General features: G+C 38.4%; 2 protein-coding genes across 2 annotated transcripts; both read right to left on the bottom strand.

The window, feature by feature from the left end:
* Window positions 1-1,555: 1,555 nt before the first annotated feature.
* Window positions 1,556-6,239, bottom strand: LOC134069927 (cytochrome b-245 chaperone 1 homolog). Its single transcript, XM_062526072.1, has 7 exons — window positions 6,150-6,239; window positions 5,839-5,923; window positions 5,645-5,686; window positions 4,739-4,812; window positions 3,191-3,287; window positions 2,927-3,071; window positions 1,556-2,236 (listed from the first exon to the last, which is right to left on the bottom strand). The coding sequence occupies exons 2-7, from the start codon at window positions 5,921-5,923 to the stop codon at window positions 2,110-2,112; spliced, it is 570 nt and encodes a 189-aa protein (XP_062382056.1). The 5' UTR covers window positions 6,150-6,239; the 3' UTR covers window positions 1,556-2,109.
* Window positions 6,240-18,682: 12,443 nt separating this feature from the next.
* hhex (hematopoietically expressed homeobox) lies at window positions 18,683-21,963 on the bottom strand. The gene is made up of 4 exons (XM_062525675.1): window positions 21,465-21,963; window positions 19,700-19,878; window positions 19,536-19,586; window positions 18,683-19,043 (listed from the first exon to the last, which is right to left on the bottom strand). Exons 1-4 carry the CDS (start codon window positions 21,820-21,822, stop codon window positions 18,813-18,815), a joined length of 819 nt encoding a protein of 272 aa, XP_062381659.1. The 5' UTR covers window positions 21,823-21,963; the 3' UTR covers window positions 18,683-18,812.
* Between the last annotated feature and the right edge of the window lie 1,238 nt (window positions 21,964-23,201).

Raw genomic sequence — 23,201 nt, 5'->3', positions numbered from 1 at the left:
GCCTACTGGAAAAAGCACCATGCCAATCTCTAGCTATGGTGAAAAGTATGTAATGATGTGGGGCTATTTTAATTCCACCGGCCAAGGGAACTTTATCAGGATGCATAATATCCTGAATCCATGAAATAGCTGGCCTTAAAAAATAAAAATCTGCCTGCCCCTATGTTAACCCTATGTGTTAAATTCCCATAGGGTTACATTGGGGGTCAAATACTTCCTTCCCCCTAGCATTTAGGAAGAACATTTATTTATTTATGAAACATTCTTCAATCACAAAGAAAATTGGGGTACTTGGCGGTTTTATTTTTACTCAATTTTTTAATTAAGACATTAAGATCAATTGTCAAAGGATGATTTTATATTCCTCTTTTTAGGCAACTTTAGCATGGTATCAAATACATTTTCTCCTCACTGTATGTGTTCCAATACTTATGGAGGGCACTGTATATTATTATTATTATTATTATTATTATCATTATTATTATTATTATCAATACATTTTAGAGAGAAACAGATATTGTCAATTAACATAATTTATTATAAAATTAGCATATTGTGGAATTGTATAACCAACAGTTGTAACATACAAAAAACAGCGGTACAGCGGTAGCCAAGGTCAGCCTAAAATGTGCAACTTGTAGTCTGGCGTGCACGCACACAGCCCTAAAGCCACCACATCATAACACATTGTAACTTGCAGCCCTAGCCAGCCACGATGTCAAATACATTGAAACATGCAGCATGACTAATTATACATGGGAATGTATTACAACTTTGTGTTCGGTAAGGTCTACTGTATATTCTGATATTGGTTTGTCATGTGTTGAGTGGAGAATTTATGAGATACAGTGGGGAGGACATGACTTGATGCCATGCTAAAGTTGCCTAAAAGAGGAATATAAAATCATTATTTGACAATTGATCTTAATGCCTTAATTCAAAAAATGAGTAAATATCAAACCGCTAAAGACACTCATTTTCTTTGTGATTGAAGAATGTATCATACATAAATAAATGTTCTTCCTTAAATGCTAGGGGCCATAAGTATTTGACCCCTATGTTAAATTCCCATAGAGGTCCCCAATGTTTTTTTTTAAAGGCCAGCTATTTCATGGATCCAGGATATTATGCATCCTGATAAAGTTCCCTTGGCCTTTGGAATTAAAATAGCCCCACATCATCACATACCCTTCACCATATCTAGAGATTGGCATGGTGTGTTTTCCAGTTAGTCTATTAGCCTGTTTGATGCTCATTGAGCTCAATGCAAATCAAACAGACTAATAGGCCAACTGGAAAAAATACCATGCCAATCCCTAGCTATGGTGAAGGGTATGATGTGGGGCTATTCTAATTCTAAATCTATCCTGGATCCATGAAATAGCTGGCCTTTAAAAATAAAAACATATTAAAAAAAATATAACATAGGGGTCAAATACTTATGCCCCCCTAGCATTTAAAGAAGAACATTTACTTATTTACGATACATTTCTTAGCGGTTTGACATACATATCTGGTCTGATCATTTGTAAAAAATAAATGAATACATATCCAATTATTTCAAAAGATTTTATTTGGCGAAAAAAAAGAAGAAATGATCTGTCTGCAATCTGAACATAGCCTTATTGTGTTGTACATCATGTAGGCTACTGTTTAAGTAAATGTTTACAGAGAAGCAATACCACGGACCTTCACAATAATGATTTCTTTATGGATATGTATTAAACACAGCTGGAAATAGCTGCAAGCAACGCAGGGAGAAAACTACAGAGGAACAAATAAAGCAAAGGCACAAAGAACACAATTGTGTTGTTGAGGTAGATACTGCACCACTGAACCAAGGTAAAAGTTGATCCGTTTTCTATACAAACTCAATCAAAGTATCAACTTAATCAATCAAAGTAACAAAGTTAATGCTGGCAGTCAATCTCTCCTGTGATTACTCTTACAAAGACCTGAAAGTAGACTCCCCTCCAATCAGACTATTTCGTTTCTGTTTGGAAATTACTGTAATGACAGGATTTAACAAAGCCTTCCAATTAGAGATGTACAACACACATGCCAGAAGTGCTGCTATATCTGACCTCATATGGTAAAAGGACATTTAGTTTAATCCTCTGAATCACTACTGTCATTCACTTCTGTTTCTATCTCTCGCTCATTTCCTTGTGAAGCACATGACCCCTCCTCCAGGACAAGGAAACGTCTGAGAAGTGCTTCAACTGCTTCCACATCACTGTTAAAACAAATGGGGGTTTAAGTGAGATATTCTGGTTTTGTTACCAGTGTAGGTTAACCCTATGAGCCCTAGACTATTTGAAGGGCATTCTCACTACTTGTAGTTAAAAGCATTTATCCTGGCCATTCACACATGCAATATATATTTTTATATTGTGTATATATTTTTCCCGGCTACCCAGATCTGTCACAATACCATGTATTCCTAGTATAAAATAATATAAATCTTATATTTTGACATACAGTGCCTACAGAAAATCATCATACCCCTTTGAAATAGTTACTTTATTTGTCTTACAGCCTGAAATCAAAACCCATTTGAAAAACAGTTCTGAAAAATGAAAAACTAGAATAACAGGGTTGGAAAAGTCATCATAACCCTGAGTTAATACTTTGTAGAGCTTCCTTTTGCTATAATTACAGTCATCAATTTGTTTTGATGTGTCTCTATTAGATTGGGGGATATTTGCCCAATCTTCCTTGCAGAATTGTTCAAATTCAGTCAAATTCTGTGGGGATTGGGGAACGGCGGAGGACTGCTCTCTTCAAGTCAATCCACAGATTTTCTATAGGATTATAGGATTATAGTCAGGGGTTTCTTTTATCTCACATTTTTACCTTATGGAGTTAGGAGCTACACCATCATGATATTAACATCTATAAATAAATCTACATGCTATATACCCACCATTTTCCTGCCAGTACGGCATTCTGAGTGAGAGGATAAGAAAAGCCAGTCTCCATGTGCAGTATGAGAACATATCCTTTTCCCAGGTAGCGCACCTTCTCCTCCTGGACACTCAGATCACGTAGCTGCTGCATGTCCAATACCACTGCAGAGAGAGCCAATTGAAGTGGTCAAATGGCCTTGTGTCAGTGTGAAGCGTGAAGTGGTCAAAAGTGGCCAAATGGCGTTGAAGGTTTAGTTCACACACATGAAATGAAATCATACCTGTGTTATGGCCCCCACGTGTCACTGTGAGCACCAGTGCATATAGACTGAATGTCTTCAGTTCAATTGTGTTGCGGGCCTTATCAAACACAGCTTCCTGTAAACAGAATGGACACAGATAATATAGACCTATTTAGGACACCTTTTGGGAAATGTACACAGTCATATAAACATTTTAGTAGCATAGATTTAGAGATTATATTTGCTTCCTTGATTGTTTGCTTCCATGACTGGCAGCTTATACTAATGACAAACATCAAAGTTTAAATTAATTTATTGAATTAAACAAAAGGCCAAAACTTCACATCACTTTTGAACTTAACTTTGACGGCAGTAGGGGTGTTAAAAAAGGCCTAGATAGAAGTCACCAATCACCAATATACAGTATTTTAATTCATAATAACTACAATACATATCTCCCTGTATAAACATCTCCATTGTGGAACTACTTGGTCCCACCCCAAGACCGCAACTCTGCCTCATTGCAACATGATGCTCCCATATACAGTAGGTCTCTAACTTTCTGTTAACTTCAATTTACAAAATGCCTAACAATGGCAATTTCTAATGTTGGAGTAATTTAGCCAAGGACACCTCAGGATTTATGCATCAGAATGATCATCTATTTGCTTTCTATTGCTTTGATTTTCTGTAATAAAAGAACAAAGTACAAGTGTAAAGTGATATTAAGGGTATTTTTTTCTTTCTTTAACAATATTGTATTAATGTTGTGGTAGCAAGTTGGCACACAGCTGTGCAGTATGGATGTTGTATATGTTTAGGTCCTTGAACTCAGTCTAGCACTCCCCCGGACTCAAACCCGCCAACTCCAGCACCTTGGAACAGGAGTTGAGCATGCTAGCAATTCCACTAAAAGCCCAGGTTGCTACTAGCCCTCTTAATAGTCTCTTAAGGTGTTGGCAGGAAGATTTACACGTAGCTGTGTACATACTACACAGCTACGTACCAGCTGGCTATGTTACACTTTGATATGTATCAATGTCAATGAATGATTCGTAAAAGATAAATACATACCTCTTATGATATAGGCTGCAATCATAGAGGTATAGATAGGGAAAGGTCATTAGATTAGCTCTCTGCAATGCATGTAACTGGCGCAGCTAATGACACCCTAACAGCTGCTGAGGGTGCTTAGGGGTGACGCATGACACATTGATCACTACGTGGGCCAGCAAGCAATCACGCAACAACTTATCAAAACTGTGCTTGTTGCCTGTAGAGGCACACTTGTTACCAGATCTTGGCTTCTAGCTCGTCCATCCTGCTTTCAATCTAGACGCAATCAGATGACCTCATGTGCCACTGAAAAACATTCGCCTGTGCAAGAGCTGCCCGTGCGAGGCTGAAGTTTGTCACACACCAGAGGGATCAAAGTCATGTTGAATTTGAAGTCACCCTGGTGCACGCCAGATAGGGAACGGCGACTGTAAATACTCCAGTAGGTTCCATATACTGTATCATAAATTCCAATTTATGTGCTGTTCTGAATTATGTCACTATTTTGTACACTGTAAACATTCAGATTACCTCCCACTCTTCCATGTTTTGAAGGGCCACGAATAAACAGCCGGTCACATAAAATGACTTCCACCACAGGCTATCTAAAAAAGAAAGCAAAGAGAGATACGAGTGACTTTTTAAGATACTTATTTCAGATTCAGGTAATTTTTTCAAGATGTGAACATTAGTGATAAAATAAGAATATTCATTGTACAGATTAAACACTCACCAAGCAGACCACTTGCGGGAGCATCAAATTTAAAAACAATCTCAAATCTCAGTTCCATGTTTCTGCTCTTACAACTTTGGGCCAATTACTTTTAATCTTTTAGATCTTCAATACAGATATGCAATAGCACTCACCAGATTTAGCACATATAGCCTAATCAATCAACACAAAAGGCATGGACATCCTGGTGATTTCTGGTGCAAATGATAGTTTATTATACAAGACCTACTGATTAACTTTGGGCCACGCCCCAGAAATCTGCATCAGGCCAGGCACAGAAAAGAGTGTACCAACATGCTAACTCAAATTTACAAACAAAGAAAATCATGGAACTTCTTAAATCTTAAATAACATCTATGATCTATCAATCTATTAAGATAAAGCAATGCATAAAATAGTTAAGCTTAATAGATGGATAGACCAATAGGTGAAATTAGATTTAATAATTTCCATGATTTAAACAAATCTACCATCTTCAATCCTGTGAGATAGATATGATCCAGGTTAATGTTGAAATACAACAAAAGAGACTAAACAAGACAGACAGACAGACAGACAGACAGACAGACAGACAAACAGACACACACACACACAGACAGACAGTACACATAGACACACACACACACACACACACACACACACACACACACACACACACACACACACACGCTTGAGATGACATTCCAGACAAATAGTCTACTCACCTGTACTGTAGTATGCAGCAGCAAGTCCAATGGATAACATACCTGAAAAAGACACTAGCTTTAATATGACAGCCATCTTAATTGAATAAAGACTGGCTTTAACTGCTTGACATAGATTTTCCATGACATTATACCGGCCTTAAATTATGGCATATTGCCGATTAGCTATATCTTCAAGTGCCAACATAGCCCACCTACAAGTAATGACCACGCGCGAATCCCAGGCGACCTCTTCAGATGTAGCAGGTCCGCCGTGTGTGTTTGTACAAGCATATACATCTGTGATAGACAGTTAGATACAGTAAGTCGGAGAGCATTAAACATGTGTGAAGTAGCCGACGTAAAATCTATAGGCTACAACCCATTTCGGCCTATAGATTTCATAGCTATTATAGCGTCATTATTTATTATCAAGCAAAAAATCTGGGTTCGCCTATTAGGCCTACCAAGATTGGCATATCGGCTACTACATCAGCCATAAAATCTGCGTTTGTTGTGATCTTACCTTGTTAAATATAGTCAAAGGCTACACCACCCAAAAATCTAACGTTGAGGCATAGGGAAATGGAACAAGCTTGGACTTCCTCATTTTCAAATGGATTGACTGTCGCGCACGCCTACGTCTTTCCTTGAAACAGGGTCAGAGAGAGACTATTGCGCACTCTGTAGGCAGACGTGGGCAGTGTTTTAATTATATGTATTTGAAGTAGCATTGCACATTTTTGTCATTTGTATTTTGCAGAATTGAAAAAAAATCAGATGTAATTTGTAACAAAATACGTTGAGGGATATAAAGTATTTTTTAAAAATCTGTCTTTCCCCCCCCAAATAAGCTCAAATTCCATCATCCTTAATCTCCAACAGAGTATTATAGGGTCACACCTGAAGCAAGGTTTTTCATGATTCACTGAAACTGACAGAAGAACATAAATCATCCGGTTTTGGAAAGAAAAAACCTTATAGCCTACTACCTCAGAGCCTATTTGTTTTGCAAAAACCCATAGCTCCCGGTTCTTCTGGTCCGATCTGACTGTCAATCACAGTTCGTGCACAGTCACTATTAACAAACACAAACTCGATGGGAGGGTGCTTGGTGGTAGTGGAGGAGAAGTGTGAGAATTGCATGCATTCAAAATGTTGGATAATAGCACCTTCATGCCACATCAGATCTTTGGAAATTCTGACCTCTGGTAGAGGAAAGATGACTTGAACGCAAAGTCGGGTCAGATTTTTTGCTCTGAGACTCGTGCGGAAATCTTGTGACCCAAGGTATCCGACTTGACCTCACTATCATAGTCTCCAACCACAGTGGCCTGCCTTGCAAGAGGCAAATCTCACTCTAATTACAAATAGGCAAGGTAATTTATCGCTAAATTAAGTCTACAGATAGGAGCACTCATCCGAAACATTTTCCGTCTTGCTCAGCCATAGTAAGCTGTTCTAACGTAATTTATGCGTTTCCTGTATTTGCTTTCCGAGCTGATCTCATGAACACACTTTTTGTGGAGGTCGGGATTTTTAAAGTTGGATCATTGGAGTTTCCGAATAGCATGAGGGCAGTATTAGTCCCCTTAATCTGCTACACTGCTGCAGCTTTAAACTCAAAATTGTGAGACTAAAGTTGAAATGTCATGTCAACATGCCGACATTAAACTTGAAATTACAGTTTAAACATACTGTGTCACCTACACTTCCAACTGCAATATTCAAGCATCATGAATTATACTTAAAATAGGTGTAATTTCAGATAGATTGCTTCATGTCTTTGTGAATGTCTGTTAACAACTCATTGCAGTCATTGTGAAGCGTAGCCTTGCCATGGGTTTCATCAGGTCCCTTTCCACAGGTGCATTATGCAGTTTGCATTGATAATCAAGGTGCTTGACTTTATACACCTGTACGGGACCTGATGAAACCCATCAATATCTCATGGTTATGGTTATGGAAATACCATGCACTAATGCTAGCTAGAATAATTCATGTTTCCAATGATATTATTTTTCTACAGTTTTAAACATTTTATTTCACTCTGTTTTTACGTGGATAAGGCCACAACACATCCAAATATGTGCCCTTCATGGCACCTAGAGGCATCGGCATCACGCTATCTGGCAAAAAAAACAACTTTCTACTGTAATTTCCTGCTAAATGAGGTTGTCTCAAACTAGTTCTGCCTTTGGTCCACCAGATGGAGCTTGAAGTAAATATATGTAAGTAGGCCGTCTGATGACGCATGGCATATTCTCATTCTCTCTCTCCTCTCCCTCTTTCCAGTAGCCTATTCAATAAGTAAATACCAAAGTAGATGTGCACGTAAATAAGATGCAATTGTATAAAGAACTGTATAAAGAGCATTAATGGTGAGTAATAGGCTACTGTTATGCTACTGTGATTCTTATCAATGTCACCTGTATAAAAATGGAAATACATTAGATGTGTTTTGAATAGGTTTTATGAGATGAATACCCAGGCTGATCATTTCCTTTTGTTTGTTTGCCTTAATTTGTTACCTCTCCCTTGGCCTGACGTGTTGCGTCTGCAGTCTCATTTCGTGTGCCCTTCATGTCATACTTGAAGGGGCTCTGAATAGCCACCTGTAGCTCCAGATGGGAGGAACTGATGGACACTCTCCACTGCATACTGGAGTGTGCTGTGAGAGCCTGGACATTTGCACCCAGAGAACCAGATGAAGATGTCTTAAGATTTATTTATTATGATATTTGACTTCCAAAGTAATTCATTATTTGTTATTTTATCTGTTATTCTTTCATCTTTACAAAGTTTTAAAACTAAATTATACCTGCTTTATGAACCCAGTCAGACATTTCCTTTTGAACACTGCAAGTGCTGTGTGTGTGTGTGTGTGTGTGTGTGTGTGTGTGTGTGTGTGTGTGTGTGTGTGTGTGTGTGTGTGTGTGTGTGTGTGTGTGTGTGTGTGTGTGTGTGTGTTGAAGCTTATGTGGAGCCTGTCATTGTTGTGAAATGACCCTGCCACAGCTCAGTGCTTCAGTGCTCATTTAGAAAGGCAGAAGTGAAACTGACTCGTTGAAATCCCACTCATCAAAAAGCCTAGCTTCAATGAGACCAACAGAAAGATCTGTCACCTCCTGATAGACCATGTTTTCATACAACAAAACATATGCCGTGTGTGATAACGATTCCTCTGGGCCCCCCTTCTCACACTTAGTTTTTTTTTTTATTGATGTGAAGAATGTATACAAGTGAATTGTGGATTTTTATGCAATCCAATCATATGATAGAGGCATAAACAAACTCTGGCTGTGAGGAAGTGATAAACAGAGTTTCCTGTAGCACACTGCCCAAGATAACACTTTCCATGGAGTACAGAGTGGGTCAAGGTTCTTGTAGCAAGTACCAGTGATTTCAACCGTAACAATGTGTGTGTGTGTGTGTGTGTGTGTGTGTGTGTGTGTGTGTGTGTGTGTGTGTGTGTGTGTGTGTGTGTGTGTGTGTGTGTGTGTGTGTGTGTGTGTGTGTGTGTGTGTGTGTGTGTGTGTGTGTGTGTGTGTGTGTGTGTGTGGTGGTGTGTGTCATAGTCAATTGTTTTATATATGATTATGTTTGAATTCTTGCAACAGCTGAAATGTTGCTTGTCTCATTGATGGTTGGTCAAACAGTGGTCGTATGGCTGTGTGTTTTTAGACAGGCTAATAACAGTAGGCTACAGTCACATACTCCAGAATATGTTTCTGCCTGCCTTTATATATAGGAAAAGTGTAGGAATGTACAGAAGTTTTTTTTTTCAAATTAACTGATTCCTGTCTCATTTGTAAAACATTCTAAGAATACTAAAACAAAAGTTAAAAACACTGATCCTACTATTAACCCCCAGACAGAAATATGAAACTTTATTAATAAATCAAGATGGTGATCAAGATGATCTCAAAAGCTTGGGGAAACACACTTACACTGTATATGCTCCCTTTTAGATATAGGCTGAATATACTGTAGGCTAACTGATGTAACCCACCTTCAGTTAATTGTGCCAAGCTAGGCTAACAGTGTCTGATTGGGTTATTGCATGCACCGAAAAGAGAAAGGTATGGATACTCTTATCTAACTCAGGGATATGGCAAATAAGATAATATTATATATTTTTAATGAAGAAATGTGCTTTCATAAAATGCATGAGATTTCACTTCTGATTCAAAGTTCAAAGCTGGAAGTAGCCTACATGGAGAGCTCTGCTCATCTGCATGACCATGACCTGGCTGGATGAGAGCATCCCAGATGTGGTGCACCTCCCGGCTTCACACCAATCCAAGACCTCTATCATCCAAACCACCACTTGTTCAAGCTTCTCCCCTCTGGAAGATGCTACAGAAGCTACAGATGCTTCAGACTAGTGCAATTATTCTCTCTATTATTTTTTATTTTGCTTGTTTTTTTCTTTCTCTTCCTTTTCTTTTCTCCCTTCCTCAGTGAGAAGTCAGAAGTGAATACACACACTACTGAAAACATTATCATGAATAATATATTACATTTCTTGTTATCGAGTATGTTTTCGACAGACCAAAGCTGCATACCTTATACTAATTAAGCAATAAGCACTGGGAGGCTGTAGGTGACACTGAATTCAAAACAGCTAAGGGGCATTGTTAGGCACCATGTGCACTAAGACCATCCCTAGTTGTTCTAAAATCAGTGTAACAACTCACGGGCTCAAGTGGCTTATTGCTTTTCTTAAACTGTTGCTATGTATCTGGCACGATTTCATGAAATAAAGACACAGCAACGTTAAATGTAAGGCTTTTTTCTTAAATAATCATTCTTCTCCCAAGAAATATATTTCCTCAATCAGAATGGTTACCCAGCATCATTGAGACACAGATACTCTCTTTTGTATCAAGTGTGTATCAATGAAATGCGGCCAAGGTGTATGTTTGAGCTGGATTTTACAACAGCATCAAACACAATTCAGCCAATCATAATCAAGGATCTGAACAATCCATTTTAGAAATGACATTATACATTAGAGAACAAAGTAAATACAAATACTCCATCCATTCAATGTCATCTTTAAGTCTGTTGCTCAACGTCACATCTACAAGACTAAACTGATCTTGAGGCTGCACAATAGAAACAGTAAACTCATTCAATTTAACTTCATTTCACTCTAAACAGCTCCACAGAGTGGTTGTATTCAGTTTTTTTACTGTCCATCCATGGTTTCAGAGACCAAAACAACATTTCTACATTTCTATAATTTCATAGTTTTTACCATTCATTTTGGGATTGATTGGAAACACTGTTTTTTGTTTAAGACTTTTGAACCCAAACACAGTCCTCTCTGCAGACATGGAGACATGTGTGACAGTGTAACATGAGTAGGCCTGTATATAGTAAGTAAGTAAGTAATATTTATTTATAAAGCACGTTTACAACAGTTCACACCGACCAAAGTGCTGTACATAGTGTAATAATAATTAGGTAAAGAAATAAAATGAAATAATATACAATATACAATGAAATACAATAAAATAAGATAATAATAATAATAATAATAATAATAAGTAAAATAAAAATAAATAAATAACAAAACTAAATAAAAGTACACTTAAAACACAAAACCATCAAACTAAGGGGGAGGGAAAGCAAGGGTGTAAAGGTGGGTTTTGAGCCTTGATTTAAAAGTAGAGATGGAGGGGGCATCACGTATGTGTGGTGGCAATTGGTTCCACAAACGTGGAGCCGCAACAGCAAAGGCCCTGTCACCTTTTTATTTTAATCTGGAGTGGTGGATATGTAGAAGACCCTGATTGCAAGATCTCAGGGATCTAATGGCTGAGTGGGGTATTAGGAGGTCTGAAATGTAAGATGGGGCCTGGCCGTTGAGGGCTTTGAACACCATCAGAAGTATTTTAAAGTGGATCCTCTGATGCACTGGCAGCCAATGAAGGGATGCAAGAACAGGTATATGAGCTGATGACAGAGGCTGGACACTCAAGAAAGAGAGGGCATGTGATACACTTATTAGATTTAAAAAAAAAATCTCACTATTTTAGACGTAGAACTTACACGAAGTAGAAGTTTGAAAATAGGTCTGCATGAGTAATAAGGTATTTTCATGATGTAATCATTACACTATCTTGGTGGTTAGGGTGGACAGTCATAAGTTCGCACTTGAAATCTTGTAAGAGGTATGTTCTGGAAGATAGCTCATGGTTTTAACAAATGTCAATGGATGTTAAAATTGTGAGAGTGTATTGAGGAAGTGGATAAGGAGGTGATATAGCACAGATATTGTGCAATGCGAGCAAATGCATTTTGTACTGATAGTAGACAGTAACAGCGCCTCCATCATCACCTTTAACAGGGTACCTCTAAAAGTAGAGATTACAGAGGAACTGTTTACACCTGTGTTATCAACAGTCACACACACTCACACATATAGCGTGTGCATACTCACTCACACATACACAAGGGAAAATCCAAGTATAGTTTACAGAGATATGCAAAGCTTTCTTTGTTTTACACTGGAACTGCACTGTCTTGAACATTGATATAGATATCTAAGCCTTATGCTATATTTGACAAAGGTGCTCTTTACCTAAATGCACTTACACCAAAGAATAGAAAATCGATACTAGATATCACATTCCCTCCTTCATTGCCATGCAGACAGCAGAATCCTAGTTATGAGCTCGGTTTATAGCATTCAGATAACTTGTCTTCATTCCAGTTGACCCTTCCTGTATCACTGACACAGTGTATTTACCATGACATTTTAAATGACAACATTTTACTTCATTAAGATCTTTAATCACTACAAGATAGGCTATATGTTTACTAAAGCAGAACCTTCTGAAATGTCTGACCTCTGCGCTTCTGCCTCCATTTAGTCAAATCCCTGCACTGCACTATCCCCCCGCATTCTTTAGCTGTAATTTACCAGAGTTTCCTCACATTTTCATCTTTGTTTTCACAGTCTGCTGTGGGCCAAAGAGGAAGCAAAACAAATTAGAGGCCATTGTTTAGGGCCTAAAGCTCACCCAATAACATTATTTGTGGAAACATACATGTAAGAATAACTTCCTGAGTGATCCAGATTAATTGCTTGTGTCAGGAGGAAACTGTCTGCATACCCAACGCTTCGAGAGAACCATGAAGCAACCCATGTGTGCCGTCTCTCTCTCTCTCTCTCTCTCACACACACACGCACACTCCATCTCCTCTCTTGCTCTCTGTCTTCCTCTCTCCTTACCAATTCTTTCAACACAGAGCTGGTACATCCCGTCACTGCTGAGAGAGACAGGAAAAACTTTGCATGACTTAACATGACTTAATCCCCCTCAATGACAATGCAGAAACTCAGAAAACAGGATATATTCTTGAGTGTTAAAATACCCATTTACTATCTGAAGGGGATGTTAAAATACCCATTTGAAAATGTGACTGAACCAGAAAGGCTTATTGCTACATCTTGACATATCATATCTGGTGAATTGGTTTAGAGGAGTTGCATGAAGAGTACTTATGCTTGAACCTCACTACTTGCCAGCCTTGAGTGGTCCTGTGCTGCTTAAACCTGCTTGCAGCCAGCCAAGTAAATCAGCCTGTCTGCCCAAGGCTGCACCAGGGTCATCAGCAGCCACTCTCCTTAGAAGTGCTGTCTTTATTTATTTAACCTAAGGGTCAGTGCTCAACTTTTTTTCTGGTAATGGGGTCAAAACCCAAGTTCCATAGGGGGGCTGTCTTTGTCTCTTTCTTTGTGTCTCTCAAAACTCACAAATACTTTATTTACAGAAGGATTGACCAAGTAAAGGTGTACAGAACAGAAATAAGATACATGTACAGTAGCATAATCAGTTGTATTCAGACAATTATATAAACCTGTATAATTGCATGAAAATATAATCTCTCTGTGCCCGATAAGGTTTTGGTCTGGTGATAAACCATTGCTTTAATAATTGCTCAATGTTTAGTGTTTCGATTCTATTAAGATACTCGGCAAACCAGGGTCTAACAGAGTGACATTTTCTGGTATTGATTCCTTCGTTGTGCAAACATGTGCAAACTGACAAAATATAGTCACACAAAGCTGTAAGTTCAAACATTTGTTGCTGGTTAGTTAACTTTATAAGGGTTGAGTTTACTTAAGCAGTTCAAATCGATAGACTCACCATAACAACACAGTCTATCATAAAACCCAGCACCAATCAATAGGCCTTTCACTAGCACATTGGCCATGCAGTCTGAGTGTGCTGATAAGGTGCAATGTACAGTCTGCCAATACGACCAGGAATATAGTTGTAATGTTATCCTACTGTGCAGTGGGGAGATAAGACCTCCAATCACCCTTTTTGATCACACTTATTTGAATTCCTTTGCTCTGTTGGTTGGTGCCATGGTGGATAGTACAAAAAAAATCATGTCTAGAGAAAGAGAGAGAGAGAGAGAGAGAGAGAGAGAGATCAATGGCATTTTAAGTTTAAGGTTAATAGGGAGTTTATGACCATGAGAATGCCCTTGGTACAAATTTCACAAAAGCATGACACATGGTCTTTGCAGACTTCTGGATCAACACTCAGCTACTGAGTATGAACAAAACAATGACAAACTTACCCAGTTAAATAGAAACACATCTAGATGGCTCTCCTTTCAAAAGTGTTCATTTGCCAATTACTCACTTTTGATCATAACTGTCAGCCAATAAATCCAAATAAAAATGGCCATGTCTGAGGGTCCATTTAAACACACAAGTGCCATTAAACATTATGACATTGTACACTGTCTAATTATCAACATAGAGCCTATACATATGGAGACTGTTTAGTAATTGACCATGTAAGTAGACAGAGTGATGGTTTAGATCATTCACTGTGAGGGATTGTTACTTTACAACATTTTAATTGTTCACATTTCTGTAAGATCATATGTTCATGTTAAGTACTTGTCGTACTCTTTTGTCAACAGCAACTCCCAAAACATTTGAAGAAAAAAAACAGGAGTAACAAATGTGTATGACTATATTAAATAACTAATGTACAATACAAGTTTTTTTTAATGATTCTTGAATCTTTGGAATCAATGGAATGAACAGCACAAGGTAGATTATTTTAACACTCAAGCATCGTGAATGAAAAGGGTCTCAACAGTAATCTCTGGTTGTGAAGAGACGGCAGAAACAAGAGATCTTAACTGGATGAACAAACATGAGAGGGAATGAATCTGAAATTTGTATGTACAAATCTGAAATATAGGAGGCAATTCCTATATTTGGTACGTTATCTTAATATATGATGTGTGCTTAGTAAACTAGAATTAATACCAACAGCATATGACCCATTAATCCTACTCACCATACATTAACCTGTTGAGGGGTACGGTCACAAATATGTGATTAGAATGTTCGGTGAACTGAGAGTTCCGCATTATGATGAGACAATTACCCTCCGAGATTTTCCCCACAGACTGTATACAGAACACTGAAACTATAGATCGTTTGCATTGAATTCTAGAAGGAACTTGGAAAATAATTCACTCCTCAACAGGTTTTAAATATAATTCCACAACACTCAAACTATCAAAAGCCACTCAAAGAGAAAAGTAACATTAAGGCACACCTTCCTCATATTTTTGACGTATTAGTCTGATTCAAGGCTATAGGGACACTCCTTTTAAACATTAGTTAATGAGTGGTTATAATTGAACAACAATGGAATGTGACTGCTGTAGTTGTTGACCTTGGTAAAGTGGACACCATTATCTAAAGGCGGGGTGGGGGGAGAGCATGGAACACTGGTTGATAAATTAATGAGACACCAGTGTTTGTATGGATACTGTAGCCTATCTTCTGCTGTCTCTCTTGCCATTGACTATAGTGACACAGATGAGCCACATGCTCCACTAAATGGAAGCTGGATCCCCATTATGCGGGTTAGTGTGAGGCCATAAATCTGTGCGGCCAACAAACAATGTCCACAGAGACCCCTCTTATTATTATTTATTGGTCCACAAGCAGTGTTTAATTGACCATGAAGCAATTTACTTAGAAAGACTGTAAACAGTGGTTCATCTGGCTAGTGGACACTGGTGGAATAGAATGTCTTTCAAAATGAATGGTGCGTAATAGCTAGCATTCTGAGTAGTACTAAGCACTGAATTGGCGTGCTATGAAATGGTGTATAGTCAGAAGGTCAAGAAAACTTGTGCAGACATATTTGTATTTGGGTTAAGGTTTTAAAATATGTTTGTAGTCATGCTCATGGTGACTTAGCAGACAATGTGATATACCTGTGCCAAATGATGCACATTGTATGGAACATAGGCCTACATACACTGTTCAACAGTAGGCCTACACAGTTTGTGGTACAGGCATAATCTAACCTGATATTTAATATGCACACTCACACAGTATGTATGACCATTCTCGTTACGGTCATTTCCATTAAGGCCATTATAATGTCAACATTTATTTACCTTGCACCTTCTATCTAGAATAGAATATTGCAATCCTAAAATGTTCTTTCAGTAGAAAGATCAGCTTGTCCATTATCAGACTCATTCAAAGGGGTGGATTCAATATTTGGGCAGTTTTATTCCAGTAATTTAATCAGGACGCAGAGGAAGAGGAACAAACAAAGCATTAGTCTCCTGGGTCCTTTGGTATCACACTGGAGATCTGATTGAGATTTTAGAGTACTTACACAGAGAACACACATTCTAACTGATACCTACAAGATAATTGTTTGATGTGTCTGAAAGGAGTGCCACAAACAGAACACTGAGGTATGATATATTTTCAATTAAGAAATTAAACTACCGGCCTTTAAACAGCTTTCCACAGGGCTTCTCGGGGTAGCACTATCTCCCTCTTGGAACTGAGTCAATATTTGGTGAGGAGTTGTCACAGAAACCACTTCCAAAGTGCCCCCCAAAACAGCATTAAGCAGTTCAATATTTAAATCATTAATTCATTGGGCCTGGTGTCATTTACAGCACTAGACAATGAGCTGAAAGGTAGATTCCAAAGGCACCCAGAGAAATATCACTAAGGGCTTATTGTGAACTCACCCATGCTATTTATTTTTCAATTAGATCTAATTCAAATTGAGATTGACCAGTTAAAGATTATTCACTTACTACCTAAATTTACTTCAAGTCCAAAACAAAACAGGGCAGACCAGATACAGTTGTTTGGAATAGCACACATAAACAATTGAGGGCAATATGATGTTCATTACATGTTTGAAAGGGTTGGATATATATGTAAATTGCAATCATTGCTTTAGTGTTGTAATAATAAACTATACCTACCCTTAATAAATCATGTATAGTACCCAACCTAAAACATGCCTTTCACTGTAACTTGTGTTTTCTTGAATTGCAAGGTAATAGCGTGTTTCAAAAACAGTCAAAACACAACTTTAGAACCTTGTCAACCTTGCCTAGTTTTGTAAAAATGGCAGACTACACCTAACCAGGATCCCAAAAAGTGAAATGATTAAATATTTAAAGTGTATATAAATTGTTTAGTTTAGGTGACGGATGCATCATAGGTTGTGAGGTGGCTGCTTTCCCAAATGGGACATGCAGTGCTATTGCCAACAATAACTAGGACGTTACCTAAAAGGCAGATATTAACATGGAAAGCTATAATGCGGAAAAAAAAGGCATTTGAAAAGATTTGTATGTTGTATGTATGTTTTGGAACAAGGGTGAGAACATGAGGTTTGAAAGTTGCATAGATTTGATACCCATGATAGAAAAAACAATAAGAAGCTGCTTATGAGCTGCATGGTCAAAACATAATGAACAAAACTCCACAATCAATATCATGCTTCTACTGTTATTAGTGCTTGATTGGTGCAAATCACAGAGCAAACAACACATGATTGTCAGCTATGCAAAAACTGGTGCAAGAGAATGAAGCCAACCACTCTTTATTGGACTGAACTGTTTAAAGATTTGAATCCTGATTAGGTCATGTGTTAAGAGCTTCACTAAATGTTACGACAATAAAGCCTAGCAACTCATCACACCTCTGAGCTGCAGTATTGATGTGGGTTAAATTTTGCCTTAATATTTTGAGTTACTGACAACTATGGCAAAGGTCAACAAAACGTCTGCAAATAGTGTAGGCCTATTTGATATATAAATGAATGTTATTCCAATATGTTGACAAATCATTCAAAACTGAATACAAATATAAAATACAAATATAAAATCTACATTTCTTTGGTCAAAACTTGCAACACTAGGTTTGTACAATTGTATTTAATGCAACCAATTATTTTTGTATCTACAAAAAACACACAGTGCTACTCTGAATTTCAACTTTTATTAGTTGTCAACAACATCCCTGTCTGTAAATGTATGCTTTAGGCTACAGAGCAATGAACCAACCTATAACATCTGGTATCTGGTGTGAACTTGCTGTTTTGACTTTTGTATGACTTCTAAGGCATTGCTCAATTCAGATGGAATCACTGTGCTTTCTATTGATTTTGGAATGGGCTTGCAAATTGAAGCTCTTTGAACTGTGACGGTAATCATACCAAATACAGCTGAAATACCTCTCACTGTCAAGTTCAAACCATTACAGCCTCTGCAATTATTAACAAAGAGCTTACTTTGTTAACCAAAATGTTCTGTTATTTGTCTTTTAGGCTGAACCAGATAATGATGGTCAAAATAGCAAGCAAACGTGTAGGCTATAAATTATGATATTACTGATTCAGTAGAAAATATCTTACATTCCTCACAAGCTAGCCTAGGCTACTTAAAGGAATCAAATGTCTGAAATTGCATAACATTGTCTTTAGCTTTCTAGATATCAAAAGCCTATTTTGTGATTCCAGTGATGGATTTACCCCTAATTTTGCTCTTGGTTACCCCTTGTTTGTAGTCTGTCAACAGCTTTGATATCCTGAAAAATATTCAAGGTCTCATTTCAAGTAACATGTACCCTTGGTAACTTACAATCACCCTGGTCCCTGGTTGCTCATTAAATCTATCACTTAAGCGTTCAAAAATGCACTTCTGTGATAAAATAAAGATGACTTTCAGATCACGTTTCTTTTTAACTTGGTGTACTGTATGAGCTACATAGCACATCTTTATTAATTCACGTCAACAATAAACGAAATATGATACATATTCAATATTTACAACAAAAGTTCTTCAGACAGAAAATGTCAATGATTTATTTTTGCAAGGTTAGGGGAAATTCGTCCTCAACGTCCAGTTCTTGGTCCGAATTCTCTGAGATGCCTGACTCGTTGTCTTCCCGCAAGAGTGAAGTGGAAGAACACTGAACGTGGCTGAGTGGAACCTGTGCTGGATTGTGTTGATCTGGATTGTGTTTGACTTCCACGTCAAAATGTCTTTCGGGATTTTCGTCATCGATGTCTCGTTTTGGGCACTGTGGGTTTTCCTGTGGGATGAATGTTACATCATAAGTAATAGCCAACACGTTGTAACATAGTTGCTTCCCAAAGGCTACCACTGAACCAAAACAGCCAAGCCATTCGACGAGTTCAGTAGGCCTAGTCTAAAGACAAAGTTAGGCTGTTTTAAGATCAGAAGGCCTAGTCTTCGTCGAGATTTCGCAACTGTCTTTCCTTCTGTGTCAAGCTGAGAGAACGATGTGCCCAACTAGGCTAAGCGAGAAATAGGCCTAAACAATTCCGCCGGTCAGGATTTTTCCTGTCCTTCTTTTTTTTTTTTTTTTTTTTTTTTTTTTTTGTCTTTTAATAGGCCCTACATAATTTCGTAGCCTGTTCAAGACAAGAACAGCTACTTGGATTTCAGATCAGGTATATAATCAGTGTTGCGAAGAATAATGGGAAGCTATATGGACCTAATATCAGACAAACTGTAGGCCTAACCTAAAAGTAGACTACATTTCTTGTGCCTGTTGGTCTACCTGTTTCAGCCGTCGCCACTTCGCCCGGCGATTCTGGAACCAGGTTTTCACCTGTCGAATGCATAGAAAAAATACGATGCCAAATTATATAAAAAAAATATACACAATAAGATCCTTGGAGGACGTAGTCCCAGTAGCCTATACATCTCTTCGGTTAATCTTACCTGCCGTTCACTCAGTTGCAGCATTTTGGCCAGTCGTTTCCTCTCTGGTGGAGACAGATACTTCTGTGTTTCGAACTTTTTTTCTAGTTCAATTGTCTGGTCATTGGAAAATCGGACTTGTCCGCCTTTCCTTTTGTGCAGGGGACGCTGAATGAATGGAGTCCATAACAGTGGTTTGCCTTGTGTGACACAGACATGAAGTACAAAGTAAGGATAACGAATGGAGACGGAACAAGCTAAAATTCTTTGATTTGTTTTGGTGCCAGATGTTAAGGGGAAATATAGGCCTACATGTAGGCTATACAAAATCGCATAGGCCTAGCCTATTTAAAAAAAAGTTCAGCCGCATTGTCAGTTGTAGTTCAATATTTTAGCTATAGTTCATAGTTATCTTTATCATTATAATGTTCTAATACGCCTGCTTTGTTTAATCTCAGAGATGGTGAAGCATAGCCTAGTCTACGGCTTCTGACATCCGTTTGAACCTGTGCTTATGAGGAAGGCAGTTGAGCGCGATTGGCGCACAACCATGGCAAAATTTCCGTCAATGTGTTTCCTGTTGGTTTATCTTGTGAATGCCTTTAACATCCGTCTTTTCCAGTCACAAAAGACATAGGAAACTGCGGTGTGTGTGTGTGTGTGTGTGTGTGTGTGTGTGTTTGCGGGCGCGCAGCCGCGCGCGCGCGTAACAAACTGCTCTAGACAAAACAGAAGTGACAGAAAGGTTTCATAATTTAGCTATCATTTAAAACGTTTAGAACAGATTCTGCATCCCATATCATCTTGTGTCAGACTCAGAGGTAGGCCTACACATCCAATCCAAAATTCTACTTTACAATTTGTGCCCATGCAGGCTACATGATACCGTTATTCATCAATTAGGCCTAACGCCCTAATAACTGAATGACGGCCCTATCTGCCGCTCATGCCCAACCAGGACATCAGCCTATTGTTTTAGCTGTTCTGAAGTCACATCCCGTACCGCGGAAATGAACAATATTTGCAAAAAACGGACCTCGGCTATCAGAAGTGGAGTGTTTCCTGAATAAGGCTGTATTGAGGATGTCGATAAAATAATCAGTATTGTGCACGACTCCCGGGGAAGTGCCTACAAGAGGCCGCCAGGAAAACATTTAACAGCTTCTGAAACCAGATTTACTCCTATCGAGAGCTCAAGATTTCCTGCCTGAACGGAAAGGATCAGAGTTTGCTTAACTGCAGCAGTTAACCTCAGGCCAACACCATGCCTCTGAGAATAGAATAGGCTACAAAATAGAATGCAAGGCAGTATTTTAACCAAGGGGGGCAGTCATATAGGCTAAACTCTGTTGGATTGTTATTTCAACTAAGGGGAAAAGTACCAATTATGTTAGTTGGTAGGCTGAAGTTTTAAGAGAATTGCTTAAAATTACGCATGACAAGTGACCAGTCGGGAGCATCTGCCTATTCAGGGACGCTTTCATTTTCTAACTTTTAGCCTACAGTTTTATGAGGGGACCATAGAGAATTTGCCTTAGGTTAGGCTATAGGCTGACGTTAAAAATCCTTAAAATCACGAGAGGATTCTACCATTATCTTAACCAGGAGGTTTAGGGTTAAATAAATCCGTGTAATTTAAATTGTAGTAAAGCCCATTTAACGAAATCCACTGAAATTTTAATATTTCAGTCCGTTTGCTTCGGGTGTGTTGCCTAAGCGACAAAGGTAGCCTACACTTTCAGCCTAGGTAGGCTTACAAATTAAAAAAAGATAATAATAAACTCACCTAGACTATCGTGTCTGATGAGTGCATGCGCGTATTCTCCCAGTGACCGGTTGAAAGGGTAGACTGAGGATGAGAAAGCCCCTGTTGCGTATGGAGTCGCAAGAGCTGAGTGGTGCGATAACGCAGGGTGGATTGGCGTCGGCTCGCAGATTGAACTCCTGTAAGGTGATATCAAACTTGTGAATGACGAATTTGGTGATGGTAGAGTCGGCGTAGAGACAACGGGTGTAGAGGCTGGAGTTCCATTCCTTCCAAGTATATCTTCGATGTAGAAGGGAGTTGGGTGGACGTGCTGAATTGGCGTCGGGGCATACAAAGGAACGTTCATAGCCGAAGTTACCGGGTACTGATATTGCATGATTCCTTTGCAGAATTCAGTTCATATGACAGGCCTGGTCCGTTTCTAAACTCTCAGTCGACCGCAAGGAATTATTCGAACTCCATCAATTAGTTAGTTTTCCCACCTCTTTGGGGCGACTACACTTGATATCTTAGATTTGAGAGGGAGGGGACATACGTCAACTTCCTCCAGGTAGCCTTTGCACGGATTCTGATTGGTTGCCAAGAAAGTAGTCCACTAAAATAATTATTCGTTTAACTAGACTACTTTTGACCGTTCAAATGAGTCTTTGCTCAGTCACAGGCCTATCAATTCTGATCTGGCTTAGTGGGAACATTTCAAGAAACTAACACCCAATTAATTAGTGATAGGCTAGGTCTAATAGTCTACCCTACCAGCCTACTAATAGACATAACAACCTAATAGTATAATAACCTAATAATAATAATTATAATAATAATAACAATAATAACCTTATAATAATAATAATAATAATAATAATAATAATAATGATAATGTCCTATCATTTTAGCGGCCCATATAGGCTACCCATAACATTGTTCTAGGTCTATAGGCCAACAATAACAATAGGCTACTACTGATAAGTAAGCTAGGTCTATCATAATAACAAGAATAATAGTCTTTGCAACAGCACAAAAACAGCAACAATAGGCAAATAATAATAATAATAATAATAATAATAATAATAACAATGATAATAGCCTAATAATAATAGCCTAATAATGGTGTACCTAATCATTCATAAACCCTTAAAAAGTTTCTGTTTTGAAGAAAGGCTGGGCTTTGGCCATAAACTGGCTTCATGAAGGCTATATTCATAGGGTCGAAATTTAAGGATTTAAATCAAGAGAGTCATTATTATTATTCTGTAGGCCTATTCTATAGCCTAACGTGTCAGTGGGCCAGGATTTTTCTATAGGGTCCTATTTTCTAATCTATAGCATCATATAGCCTTGCAGGCTTGACTATACCAAAATTATCTGTTGCCAGATAATCCGAGGAGCGAGGAGCGAACGCATCCGAGGAGCGAACGCGCCAGTGTCTTGATGATTCATGGATAGGCTATAGACTATGAAGTTTGAAAGTCGGAGGGGGGGGGGGGGGGTAACCCTACCTACATGACAGGTAAATCGATGAAAGCTAATATTTGAGGTTTGGTAATCATTCCTGTTAAATGATCTAAGTAGCCTACCCTGCGGCGTCGGGCTCCTGTGTAAAACAACCTACCAACTCAACGTTATCTCATGTCTGTCCAATTCTTACGTGTCACTTCAGGCGCCAGAGCACTGGTCTCCACCTTGACAGAGAAACTTTGTGAAGATGTTGCCTAATAGGCTAGTTCACATCTCTTTTCGTCTGTCAGTGGCTCACACACA

The sequence above is a fragment of the Sardina pilchardus genome, chromosome 22 (assembly GCF_963854185.1).
Source record: "Sardina pilchardus chromosome 22, fSarPil1.1, whole genome shotgun sequence".
NCBI lineage: Eukaryota > Metazoa > Chordata > Actinopteri > Clupeiformes > Clupeidae > Sardina > Sardina pilchardus.
Note: the sequence above shows the minus strand (reverse complement) of the source record. Positions and strands in the feature narration are given on the sequence as shown.

What these genes read in the sequence shown, in the direction of transcription:
- hhex (XM_062525675.1), bottom strand. Translation starts at nt 21,822, where the DNA reads ATGCAATATCAGTACCCGGTAACTTCGGCTATGAACGTTCCTTTGTAT. An exon ending in CATCAGACACGATAGTCTAG is followed by an intron (nt 19,879 to 21,464) that starts GTGAGTTTATTA and finishes GTGTCACACAAG; the next exon opens with GCAAACCACTGTTATGGACT. An exon ending in AGTGGCGACGGCTGAAACAG is followed by an intron (nt 19,044 to 19,535) that starts GTAGACCAACAG and finishes TTCATCCCACAG; the next exon opens with GAAAACCCACAGTGCCCAAA.
- LOC134069927 (XM_062526072.1), bottom strand. Translation starts at nt 5,923, where the DNA reads ATGTATATGCTTGTACAAACACACACGGCGGACCTGCTACATCTGAAG. An exon ending in CGCGTGGTCATTACTTGTAG is followed by an intron (nt 5,687 to 5,838) that starts GTGGGCTATGTT and finishes TGTCTTTTTCAG; the next exon opens with GTATGTTATCCATTGGACTT. An exon ending in GCCGTACTGGCAGGAAAATG is followed by an intron (nt 2,237 to 2,926) that starts GTGGGTATATAG and finishes TTGTTTTAACAG; the next exon opens with TGATGTGGAAGCAGTTGAAG.